At 48.4% G+C, this 12904-nt stretch overlaps 1 protein-coding gene across 1 annotated transcript in view; it reads left to right on the forward strand.

The window, feature by feature from the left end:
• Nucleotides 1-631: 631 nt before the first annotated feature.
• Nucleotides 632-12904, forward strand: part of Vash2 (vasohibin 2) — a 37741-nt gene continuing 25468 nt past the window's right edge. The window contains exons 1-3 of the mRNA XM_005329417.5: nucleotides 632-847; nucleotides 1462-1945; nucleotides 11025-11113. Coding sequence (XP_005329474.1) covers nucleotides 1670-1945; nucleotides 11025-11113 — 365 coding nt within the window. The 5' untranslated portion in view covers nucleotides 632-847; nucleotides 1462-1669. The remainder of the gene's footprint in view (nucleotides 848-1461; nucleotides 1946-11024; nucleotides 11114-12904) is intronic.

The following is a 12904-nucleotide window of genomic DNA, read 5'->3' on the forward strand; positions in this document are numbered from 1 at the left end:
AATCACCTTTAAGGAAAAAGTGTTTCAGCCGGGAGTGTGGGAGGGCCTCCCACTTCACCCTGGTTTTGAAGGATCTCTCCAAACCCTTCTCTAACCAAGTAGCTGTGGCAGAACAGTGGGGGCCTGGCTGACATCCTGGGCTTCAAAGTCCCATATCAACTTGCGTTTTACAGGGACTTTATTATCACTAATAACAGAAAACCCAAAGCTGCGCCCATTTGTTAATTCGGGAGAAATTTGTAGCGCTTTAAAAAAAACTATTGAATTTTGTGCCTACATATAAAGAGCTCCTTCCGGAATCACTCATCATCAGTATGACTGTCCAGCCTTTTTCAGGGAATGCTGTTCCTACAACCCCTTTCTCTATCTCAGGGTGGCTTCTCTACTTGGGGAGGTTTTGCTTCTCCTATGCTTCCCACAGTTGCAAACCCTCACCTTACCCGAAACTAAATCTTAAGTTCCATGGACAAATGCTCCAGCCCCGCGGGGCTCCTGGACACTAGAGAGATCGGATTTCGCGTGGCAGCCCAGCTTCCCTTACTTCGCTTTCCTCCCGCCTGAGAAGCGCTGGAGCCAATCAGAGCGTCGCCGAGCTCCGGGTTGTAGAGTCCCGAGCCCGGGACCCGCCCCTCTTTGTTGCGGTGGCCAATGGACGCATTCGGAACATCGGCGGCTGCCCGGGTGACTCGGTTATATGTCACAGAATAACATTCGAGAATGGGACATGGAATGAGGCGACGACCGCAGCAGCCCAAGCAGCCCCAGTCCCAGGCTCGGCAGCAGGCGCCGAAGCAGCAGCCCCCGCCGCCCGGAGAGGCTCTGCAGCAATGAAGCCCACCGTCCCGAGGTAGGTCCCGGAGCGCCGCGCGCCCTTTCCGAGCCCCGCCTGCGGTCAGTCGCTCCAGGTCCCTGGCGCTGGAATTTGGGGTGCGGGAGGCGGATGCAGCTCCTTCCATTGGAACATAGGGCTAGGGGCGCCCCTTCTCCTGCCGGGGTCCGGGAGGGTTTCCTGGAAGAAGCGGGGCTGCCTTTGCAAGCGGAGGCTGCTGCAGCGCCCTCGCGTTAGCCCTGGGCGCTCACGTGTCGGCACGTTCTGGGCTCGGCTCGTCTGTCGTCCACTACTGGGGACCCAGGAAGGAGTGGAGCCTTGCGGGGACCTCCTGTGTCTTCACGCTCCACGGGCTGTCTTTCTTCTGCCTACACGGTCCACTCCGCATCCCCCATGCTCCTCGTTTCCCCCACACCCTGGTGTTTAGGTGTGTGTGAAGCTTTGTGGCAAATTCAAGCTGCCTTTCTGTGTATTTGGAAGGCTGAAAGCTCGTATTCAATTCCTTGGGGGAAGGGGGGTCTTGTCAGCGTGCAAGGGGCAGTGGGAGGTGACGTGGAGACACTCCAGGGCTCCCACTCGGTTCCTCTGGATGTCCACTTAGCCGTGGTGTCTGCTGTCTCCACTGATTTCAGGCACGGCCCGTAAGCCGGGAGCCCGGCCGCCTCCGCGGAGCTCTCGCCGCCGCTACCCCTTGGCGCGTCCTGCCGCAGAGAGAGGCATGGAAAAGGCCACCCCCGCGGGGCGCTGATCCCCGCGCCGCGCCCGCGCGCACACGCCCCCCGCTGCTGCTGCTGCTGCCGAGCACCCTCCACACCTCGCCCCCCGCGCCCTCTCCCCACCATGACCGGCTCCGCGGCCGACACTCTCCGCTGCCCCCACCCCAAAGGCTCCAAAGGCACCCGGTCCCGGAGCAGCCACGCACGGCCCGTGAGCCTCGCCACCAGCGGGGGTTCGGAGGAGGAGGACAAAGACGGTGGGGTGATGTTTCACGTTAACAAGAGCGGCTTCCCGATCGACAGCCACACCTGGGAGCGCATGTGGATGCACGTGGCCAAGGTGCACCCCAAGGGGGGAGAAATGGTGGGCGCTATCAGGAACGCCGCCTTCTTGGCAAAGGTCAGTGGCTTCACAGGAGAGGGTGGGATGGGCAATGATGGGACCATTTCAACCAGAACAGAGCAAATAGAGTCAATCTCCATGTCATTGGTCCTGCTACAAACTCCCTCCTCCCAATTGCTCTTGTCAGCCCTTTTCCTAATTGTCATGTTTGCCTTGGAAGCCTTATAAATGGGGGAGGGACCGGTACGAGGAGCACCATCCTGGAACTATATGATAGGATTGTGGCAAGGTTTCTTTGAATCCCAAACTGTTATTTACTCAGTCCCATGTCCATCCCCCTTCAGCAAAGACTAGCGCCACCAGGTAACATCAGCGATGCCAAAAATGCATGGACCCCAAGGATACCACTCTACTTGTCCTCTTTGGAGTTTCTCGCTCCTTCCCCCATCCTCCCAGCCCCCCACCCCCAGCAAATGATTTATTAAGCTTTGAATGAATTTGCAATCAACCAGTCAGTCTTCTCAGTGTGAATCATTTCTAGACTTTTTGCCAATTTTTTTTTTTTTTTAATGACAGTGACTTTCACCTCTGAAACTTGCAAAACAGTGAACTGTCTCTTTCCAGCTTATATGGACTCCAAGAAAAAAAAAAAAAGGAAGAGTTTTGGCTGTGGCTTAAAAGGGACTTTCCAGTACACATGATGAATTAGTCTCACTGGATAAAGAAAGAGGCTCAGGAGTGAGTTGACTGGGCTTGAGGGCCAAGGATATTGTGTCAGAGGGAGGAAGATGTTCCCTGGTGGGAATAACAGCATTATATAAAATACCAAAATGAAACTGGAGAGAAATGCTGCAGAGCTTGGGAGTTACTACGGTGGATAGTTTCCCCTGGATCTTGGGGACACTGGTATGGCTGAGCAGATTCTTGAGTAGGTCTAGGTATACCAGACCAGAGTCCTAGAGGGCCATCTGATAGAATTTGGTGATAGCTGAGCATGTGAGCCTGCAGGCTAGAAGGCTGTGTGCCCTTGGGGGGTGTGACAGGGCCTCTAAACTTCCTGCAGCATCAGTTGGAGTATTTTATTCCTCTTCTGGTCAAGGAGATCTTCAGTATGCCCACCTAGAACCTGTCCGCATGAGTGTCAACCAAAATTACCCATGTTCCATTCTCTTAAACAGTCCTGTTTCTGGTTTATTTTTACTTTTTATTTTGAGACAATTCTGACTTCACAATTTTTCTTTACTTACTTGAGAAGCTAGAGCCCTTAAGCCTAGAAGATGAGGTCACAGGGAACAGAGGCTAGATGCAACTGTCCTGGGTTGCCTTTCTAACTTGCACACTTATTACTGTCTTGGTCTCTAATTGTGCATTCTTCTTCCATCCTTGTAGTACTTTTCCATGTAGGAATCATGGAATCTTAGTAGGTAGTCTCCCATCTCACTGAACCCCTTCCCTTCCTCTTCCTGAACACTTACTTGTCACCTCCCAGGGCAGGTGATTCCAGGACTGGCCAGATTTGAATGTGGGGAAGCTCTTTTCTTAGACTAAACAGAAATCCACCACCACTTCAGTCACATTTCACTATGGACTCTTGTATTGCCCTTTGAATCAGTGTGCAGTGTGTTGACTTCCTTGCTATTATTCACAGCAACCCTGAAGGCTACAAGGCTCTTATGGTGGAAGGCACTTGAAGTAAAAATTAGGGACCAAATTCTAGTCTTGGTTGTGCTAGCTTTGTGACCAGGTCACTCACTTAAAATCTCTGGGCTTACTTTTCTCATCTATAAAATAAAAGTAGAGCTGATTTCATGTAATGTTCTTTGCAACTCTCAAATTCCATGATGTCATGATCCAGGAGTCTGCAGGTCTCTAATGCTGACCTGTGTGACACTAGAGGCCCACTGGTTGAAGAACCCTTAGAACTGTGACATTTCACATCATTCTTTAGTCCTCTGTGTCTATTGACAGTGCCTTTTACCTTTTCTTATGTGTCATAGTTCTCAGACTAACTCATTCTTGTCCTCTTTCTAGGACAATTGCTAGCTTGTCATCAGTCCTCTGAAATAAGCACATGTAAAATACAGTATCCTCAATATTGTCTGAGCAGTTTCGAACATAGATTTCTATTTTCTGATATCTGTACCTAATACCTACTATTATAGCTGAAAGCTATGCTCTTAAAAGAGAATGTTTCTTTTTACTTTTTCTTTTATTTTTTCATACTTGGGATTGAAACTGGGTGCTTTACCACTGACCTTCGAAATCCCCAGCCTGTTTTATTTTTACTTTTTATTTTGAGACAAGATCTCACCAAGTTGCTTAGGGCCTCACTAAGTTATGGTGGAGTCTGGTCTCAAAATTGCAATCCTTCTGCCTCAGCCTTCCGAGTTGCTGGGATTACAGGCACCTGGCTCAGAATGTTCCTTTTTTTATATGTCAGCTGCATCATTACTGTACTTTTATAAGAACATGGAAACTGCAGTTAAGCCAGGACTCTGCCAGCCCAAATTCGGGCAGTTGGTCTTTGAACCTAGGGAAAGGGCTTAACATTTTTCTCTCTCTCAGCCTTACCTCTTAATGCTTGGCTCTCTATCTTCAGTGGTCAGATGGTATCTCCCTGGGCCCACCTTTCTGCAAACCCTGACCCCTGCCCAGTCTCTGACATGGGAATGATGTCAAAAGCTCCTGTGCTCCTCTTGGATCAGGGGCAATTTCCTGTGCTTAACTTGGCAGACTCTCCTCTGGGGCCAAGTCCTTTCCTCCTTCCTGCAAATCAAAGTCCCCCTGAAGCATGAAAGAACAGTGGTAGGGTAGTGGTTGTGGAGAAAGGTCGGAGAATTTCAAGGCATTTAACTATTTTGTTTTGCAATTGAAGATGCACTAACAAGCAAAAAGAAGTGGACGGGGAAAGGTTTCAAGGGCCTAGGAGGAGGAATGAATGACAGAGCCTTCCTGTCTACAGGACGTTCCATTAGTGGCCATGGTCAGCTCTGCCTGAGAGTCCAGATGTCTCCTCTTGAGGGAAAGAAGAGTGTTCACTGAGATCCTTCTTCCAAATTTGTGACTACAGGCCTCTTCTCTGGTAGTTGCTGAGTCTGAAGTTAGCACTTGAACAGGTCAAATCCAAGGTTTTTCAGGGATAGTTTGAGCCATTGAGTTCTGAAGTCTTCAATTCTGTGAGCATAATAATTATTTCAGAGTTACTACAAGTGGTATAATTCTTGCTCAATTTATGTATTTATACGTGTTCCACATGTGAGACAGTGGGACAGAATGAAGGAAACAACAAGAATCATTTGGAGGTTTCTAGAAGATGGGAAGGCAGGGGAGGAGAAAGTGGAAGCACTCCTAGCACTTCTGTCTGCCTGGGGCTGGCCCCACTCAGGCAGGAAACCAAGATGGATTCAGCAGGAAACATCCGGTGTTTCTTGCAGCCCTCACACGTTTGTTTCTCATTCTCACATTGATTCTAAACCGGGAAAGAATTCATGTTTAGAGGTCTGAGCTTTGCCTCAGCCAACAAGTTTGAGTTCTTGGGACTTGAGACTTTGCTACGTCGGCCCCCAGAGGCCTCACACGGGCAGTTAATTCCCTCCTCTGCCCTGGATTCAGAACTGTCTGTCTTGTCTGTGCACCCTGCTCTGCCCAAGATTGTGACCCCAGGACCTCTGTACCAAGCCACCATCAACAAATTTAAGGTTGCTCCTGATGCAGAGCCCTGGGCCGCACCCTGAGATCATGGGTGCTGATTGCTCTGTGCTGCTTCTCCCCAGTTGCCAGGAAGATTCTTCTGCCTGGTGCCTGTGCAGTATATTTTTCAGAGCAGGGAAGACAAAAGCCTTTGCTTACTACTCATTCTTGTCAAAGATTGCTAGTGCCTGGGCCTCTTGCTGCCTCTCTGGCTCCTTTCCTGGCCTCCCCCTCTCTCTCCACCATGATAGTGCCAGCTACACACCTGTGCTCATCCACATCCCTTCCCCTTGCTTTCTCCTGACAGATTGTGTTTGGCAAGAATGGAGTCGAAGAGAGGCTGTCTGCAAAAGTCTTGCCTATGGTTTGTCTCATTCTTCTTCTTCTTGAACAACAGTTTTCCTGCCCACTCCCCTTCCCCTCTTTCCTGTCCACTAAACCTCCCAGGGCCCTTGTCTGTGGCGAGGTTAGTTCTGAGCTGTTCCCTCTAGATTCTGCCTTCATCAACTCAGCTGTGGTTTGCTGAGCAGGATGTAGGTGGCAGGATATGAGACCCTGGGGGGAAAGAGCCATGGAAAATCAAAGTTGGAGTATGATGAAATCTGGCAAGGAAACAGCATGAGGAAGGACCCTTCGGACCCCAGTCAGGGAGAAGAAAAACCATGTGCCTTGGGCTTTTCCTGAAAAGGTCGCACCAATTTATGTTCCATTATTGCTGGGTGAGAGCATCCTCACCAGCATTGGGTATTTGCATTTCAAAATGTCTTTGTTATCTAGGGAAGAGGAAAATGACATTTTGCAGGGACTTCGATTTGCATTTCTTAAATTATTAGCGAGCTTGAATGTTTTTTTCAAATATTTATTCCTTCTGCATTTCTTCTTTTGCAAGTTGTCTTTTTGTGATCTTTTTATTGTGATAAGCCTATAGAACATAATTTACCATTTTAACCGTTCAAGGTGCACAGTTCTGTGGCAATAAGTACATTCATGTCACTGCCATCCGTCTCCAAAACTTTTTCATCTTCCTCCATAGACACCAGTACACATTAAAAACATGATCATCTCATCTCCTTCTCAACCCAGCCTCTGGCAGTCTCTACTTCCTATGAATCAGGCAACTCTATAATCCTCATTCAAAAGAAATTATACAATATCCCGGCTTCCCCCCCATCCCCAGTACTGGGGATTGAACCTAGGAGAGCTTTGCCACTGAGCTTTACCACGAATTGCCAGTTCTTTTTATTTTATTTTTTTTAATTTTGAGTCAGGGTCTCAATAAATTGCTGAAACTGGTCTCGAATTAGCAATCCTCCTGCCTCAGCCTTGAAAGTGGCTGAGATTACAGACATGTGCCACCATACTTGGCTCAACATTTGCCCTTTTATGACAAGGTTATTCCCCTACCAAATGTCTTCAAGGTTCATTCATGTTCTAGCATGTACTAAAATGTCCTTCCTTTTTAAGGCTGAATAACTATCCACGGTACGTACGTGCAACATTGTGCGTATTCCTTTCATTCATCCATAGACCCTTGTGTTGCTTCCATCTTGTGGGGGCTCTATTTTTTTCCATTGAGGCCTAAAGAGTTTTCTTATCGTTCTGTATGAACTCTTCATGAATTAAGGATATTAATTTATTGTCGCCATGCATCCCCAGGGGAATGTGGGTGTTTTCATCTTCCATTAGGGTGAGAAGGCATCTTCGTGATTCCAAGTTCTGAGTGTCTTGAGAATTCAGGCCCCTGCTGATTCTGTTTTCAAGTTCTAGAAAGGTGCAGACTCTACCGGCCTCCCTGGTCTAGACCCCTGAGAACCTGTGGTTGATGAGTCATGGCAGTTGAACACCTTTGAATGTTTACACATTAGCTCATGTAAACCTCACAACCAGCCTGGAAGGTTTAAAACAGGTAATGATATGATTCCTCTGTTATCAGGAAGAAAAGTGGAGACTTAGAGAGGTCATGCAGCTCCAAACAGGGTCCACAGCTGGTAGGTGACAGCAGAGATTTGAAACTGATTGTGGGTCCTGTGATAGCACCCCAAAGAGCCCACCCAGCCTTATAGTCCAGGTCCCGTGGGAACCCTGGCAGCCTAAGGCACCAGCTGGGAACTGCCCCCCTAGTCTGAGCCCCCGCCAGTTCTCCCAGACATCGGGTGAGTTGTAGCCGATGACATCATCCCCGCAGCAGTCTCTGCTCCTCTCCCCACCACAGCTCAGCTCCCTAGTCTGGGTTTGGGGAATGTGTCTACATTTGTCCTCCCGACTGGGAGCAAATGTGGCCGCAGCCCTAGGACTCTGCTCACAGCCGGGCGGGCGGAGGTAACCATGCAGCTGTCTTGAAAAGCCCTTGGGCGCCATTGGGCTGTTATTCTGAGGACCAGCTGTCGCCTGACTCCCACCCCCACCGTTCAGCCTGTGGAGCTTCAGGGGAGTTGAAATAATTTGGTGGTCAGCCCTGCAGCGAACTCTGAACCATGTCACGGGCCGTGCACAGTTGGCCAAGAGGTTTACCCTCCCACTTCCCCACATTTACCAACTTTTCCATGAAGTAGGTACAAACAGCACTTGCCTGTGGAGAAATGCTCATGGCTTCATAAACTGTAATTTCCCTCCTCCCTTCCTCTGCTCCTGTGCTTCCTGTCCCCTCGGTATCTGGCCTAGAGCTTGGGACATAGGAGATGCTAAGAAAATGTTTGTTCAAATCTCCCCTTCTTTCTTTACTTCTCTGTGAAATTTCTGGCACTTTTTTTTTTTTAACCCAGAATTTCAGGTATGGGTTTTTGCAGATGTTTCTGAAAAGAAACCAAAACAAAAACAGGGATAAGCTTGACACTTCCTGGTGTTTGTTGAGCAGAAATGCAAGTGTTCTTCCCTAACCCTTTTTTTGTTGATACTAGGCATGGAACCCAGAGCCTCACTAGTGCAAGGAATGTGCTCTATCACTGAGCTACATCACCAGCCCTGCCTGTTTTTTTGTTTTTGTTTTTGAGATGGATTCTTGCTATGTTGCCCAGGCTGGCACTGAACTCCTGGGATCAAGAGATCTTCCTGCCTCAGCCTCCAAAGTAGCTGGGACTACAGATATGTACCACTGAACCCTGCTCACTTCTTATTTTGACTCTGTGTGTGTGTGTGTGTGTGTGTGTGTGTGTGTGTGTGTGTGTGTGTTCAAATTGAAACATTTGCTCCTCAAAATAACTCTCTCAGGCAGGAATGTGATTCATTTGAGTTGAGATGTTGTAAAGAAAATGTAGCTTGCATAACAGTTGTGTTTGCAAGTACTGCCACTTAGCCACACCACACACACACACACACACACACAGAACTCACACATAATCCTTAACTGTGAGGTAGAAAGTGTGACTTTCAGCTGAAGGAACACTGGCTGTGAAGTAGGATGTCTCAAGGCCAAGATAGATTAGAGGCAAGATCGGAAATGAAGGTTAAGGCACATTTGCAGTAAATGTAGCCAAAGGGGCAGAAGTATGGAAAGAGCCTGTTGCCCCATAGGAACTTGTCAGGGAAACAGCCAGGAATGTCCTAGGCGACATCTGGCTCTGCTGCCCAGCCAGGCTGCCCAGGGCTGTCCTTGAATCTCTTTACCAGCAACTTCCCCTTCTATCTGCTTAGTATTCTCCTAGGGCTTTCCTGGTCCTGTTTCTCCATGGATGGGACTATCTTTCTTTTAACCAGTTCTACTTTTTCCTAAGAGGCTAAGGAACCTCCTTTCTCCTTCCTGGGTCCTTAGTTCCTCTCACCAATGACTCTACCCCACCAGACAGCAGAGGCAAGGAGACACATAATGGGGAATAAAACAAAACCAAACCAAAGCAGAATCTTAACATGCCAGGCACCCTGTAATCCCAGCATCTGAGGAGGCTGAGACAAGAGAATCACTAGTTTAAAGCTAGCTTCAGCAAAAAGCAAGGTGCTAAGCAACTCAGTGAGACTCGTCTCTAAATAAAATACAAAATAGGGTTGGGGATGTGGCTCAGTGGTCGAGTGCCCCTGAGTTCAATTCCCAGTGCCAAAAGAAATCTAACATGCAAACAAGACAAAACCATGCCCATATGTTGTTCCTTGCTTCCCAGGAGTCGCTTAATTGGACATCTCTGTTTATTCTTGCTCTTGGCCTCCTTGACAGGGTTGCTCAGAGCTGAGTGGGCGTCTTAGCTCTAAATTTCCCAGGAGACGCACTTTCCTTCCCCTTTCCAGTCCTTGCCTGCCTTTGGTCCTTTCTCTCCCTGGCAGGGGTTAGAACTTCATATACTTGAGTGTTGACCAAAAGGTAAACTAGGAAACAAAATTGGCTGGGATGTCCTCTGGGTAAAAGCCCAAGTTCAGGATTTACTCCCGAAGAGCCACTTCTTTTTATCTTGCTGAAGCACACATACATACTTTTACATGCATTCAGGATACATAGATCTTTGGTTCTAAATTATTTTCTGAATTATAGCAACAATTTCAGAGAGCCTCACCAAGTATGGTAGGTTTGCTCATGGTGCTAAAGGACTATGATTTATGAAAGTTACAGGTGTGATATGAGAGGTAGCGTCAGTATTTCCCCAGACACGGGGTGCTAGGAGATTATCCAGAGGTTTGGAGTGCTGCTGTTTTCCTTTCCATGGATTATGAGTCAGAGGAGCTGCACTTGTCCAGGAAGAATCAAGGCAAGAAAAGGAATCTTTCTGAATCCACTTGGTTGTGAGACTCAGGGGACAGAATACAACGGGTGTTACAGGGAAGTATATTGAGAACGGGGCCCTTAGCACTATGTTGTAGGGCACCCTGTACCTGCATTCTGTGTAAATAATGACCTGGAGTGATGACCCATAAACTGGGTCATCATTAGCCGTGCAACAAAAAGTGTCATGTGCCGGGCGTGGTGGCGCACGCCTGTAATCCCAGGGGCTCAGGAGGCTGAGGCAGGAGGATCGCTAGTTCAAAGCCAGCCTCACCAAAAGTGGGTGCTCAGCAATTCAGTGAGACCCTGTCTCTAAATAAAATATAAAATAGGGCTGGGGATGTGGCTCAGTGGTCAAGTTACCCTGAGTTCAGTCCCTGATACCAAAAAAAAAAAAAAAAAAAAAAAAGTGTTTTACAGTAAAAGTGTGGCCATGAATGGAGCACTTCTGTGTCCACCTGGGCCAGGCTCAGTGGGGAGTATATGGCCCCTGGTATCAAGGAGGTGCTTAGGCTCCCACGGGAGAGGCCTCCCACAGGGGGAGCCCCCATGACCCAGAAGAGAGTATGTATAGAGGGAGAACTTCCATGATGCACTGGCAATTCTGGGGAGACCTTGTGGAGGAGGCACCCTTGGAACAAGTGACCATGCCAGGGTGGTTATCTGCTCTCCGGAGCAGCTCCTTCTCTGGTAGTTATAGCTCTACGCCTGCCCCCAGAAGCTGTCTCCTCAACAAAAAGATCCTTCTCTATTTCTCTACAGCCTTCAATACCCCAGGTCCCAAACTACAGGCTGTCGATGACGATTCCAGACTGGCTGCAGGCAATCCAGAATTACATGAAGACACTACAGTATCCTTCCATCTGGCATCTGAGTGGACCTGGCTGGGGGTCTGGGGATTGAAAGTCTGATGTCATGTCTGTCCCCAGTTGGTCTTTAAGGCTGGTGAAGCATACAGGAAGGCCCCAGATGAGAGTCTGAAAATGATAACAGAGGATGTAACTGCAATGACCAGCCCTTCTTCCTTAAGCAGGATGTGGGCAAGGACAGCAAGGGGACAGTGAGCCAGACCCTCTGGCTTCTCTTTTTTCCCTCCCCTTTCCTGGGCTCTCCGTGAGATTCCCCTCTTCCTTACATCTTCTTCTCTTTCTCTGCTTCCTTCCTCTTGGTCACTTGCTTTCCCCTCTTCTTCTACTGCACAACTGACTTTCTTCCCCTTTCCCCCTATTCTTTTTCTTTTATTTCTTCTCTCACTTATTTGCCTTGGTCTCTGGCCACTCGTGATCTCAAGAGACCTACCCCATGCTGCTTTGAGCTCCCGCAGCAACCCAGGCTGGTGACCTTGCTCAGATTCTGCATAAATTGGTTGGGGCTCTGTAGTGGGGCCCCTGTTCCCGACTTGAGCTTGAAGAATTGCTGAGGAACCCTGTGGGCCCAGGCTGGTTCAGACCAGCTAGATTTTTTTGATCTCCATGTCTTCGGCTTGTTGACAATCAAGATTAGATCAGCTCTGAGGGCTCCTCATGAGCAACACTGTGGGAATGAAGGGGCAGAAGTGATGGTCCCCTAGACACTTCTGGGATTTTACCAAGCATAGGTGTCCAATGGGGAGCAGGCCACAGCACATTGTCCGGGAGGCCAAGCTTCTGTTGACCCTTGCCCTTTCTCCATAGACATGAAACTTAGCCTGTGCTGCAAAACCCAGTCACATTACTTTGCTTTCTATTTGTCGGTTCATACCCAGCCTTGAGGCCAAAAGGACTTCAGAAAGCACCAAGCACCTGTCCAACATACTCCAGAAGAGCCTCCTCTTCTCTGTATTATGGTGAATTTTTTTGGGTCTCCTCTAAAGGGATGAAACATCAGCACTTCTCCCATAGGGAGTGTTACCAGATGGAAATAACTCCAATTTCTGCTCATTTAGGTAGAGAGATTACTTGATTAGCCTTAGTTCCCATTTCATGGATCACCAGCTCCCCCATGTGACATTTTCTCAGTGGAGTCCTGCAGTGATATTAGCAGGAGAAGGTGGAAGCAACCTCCAGAGAGGGAGGTCAACAGTTCTGGCCCTGGGAAGACTATGGGTATGGTTGCTGATCCACAAATTGGACCCCCCATGGGGAGTCCTTTATAGTCCAGAAGCACAAACTCCTGCCAGAGTAGACCTGAATCCCAAGAGCTGATTCTTTTCAAAGGTGACCCACTCTTCATCAAATATTCCAAAAGATGACAAATGAGTATGGCTTCTATTTCTATCTAGGACTTAGTCCTCTCAAGGATCACCAAGCCAGAGAGGCAAGAGAATGAGCCTGGGCTGGGATGGCATTGACGGGGGCAAATTGTATGTGCTTTGTGTAGCACTTGCCCATGCTCCCTTAAGCCCTGCAGCATGTACTCAGCTAAGTTTCATTGTTGCCCTGAAGGATCTGCATTTTAATTTTTCTTTTCTTTGAACCTCTATGATGGTCAATTGAAGAAGGTCACTGATGGCAGAGAGGGCAAGAGAAATCACCATGGGGCTATCGGGATGTGCTCCTGGCCTTTGGAGCCATCACGCCAGGAAAGCAAAGCATGGACTTTTTTTTTTTTTTTTTAAGAGAAAGAATTTTTGAGAGAGAGAGAGAGAGAGAGAGAGAGAGAGA

Source organism: Ictidomys tridecemlineatus, chromosome 10 (assembly GCF_052094955.1).
Source record: "Ictidomys tridecemlineatus isolate mIctTri1 chromosome 10, mIctTri1.hap1, whole genome shotgun sequence".
NCBI classification, from domain to species: domain Eukaryota; kingdom Metazoa; phylum Chordata; class Mammalia; order Rodentia; family Sciuridae; genus Ictidomys; species Ictidomys tridecemlineatus.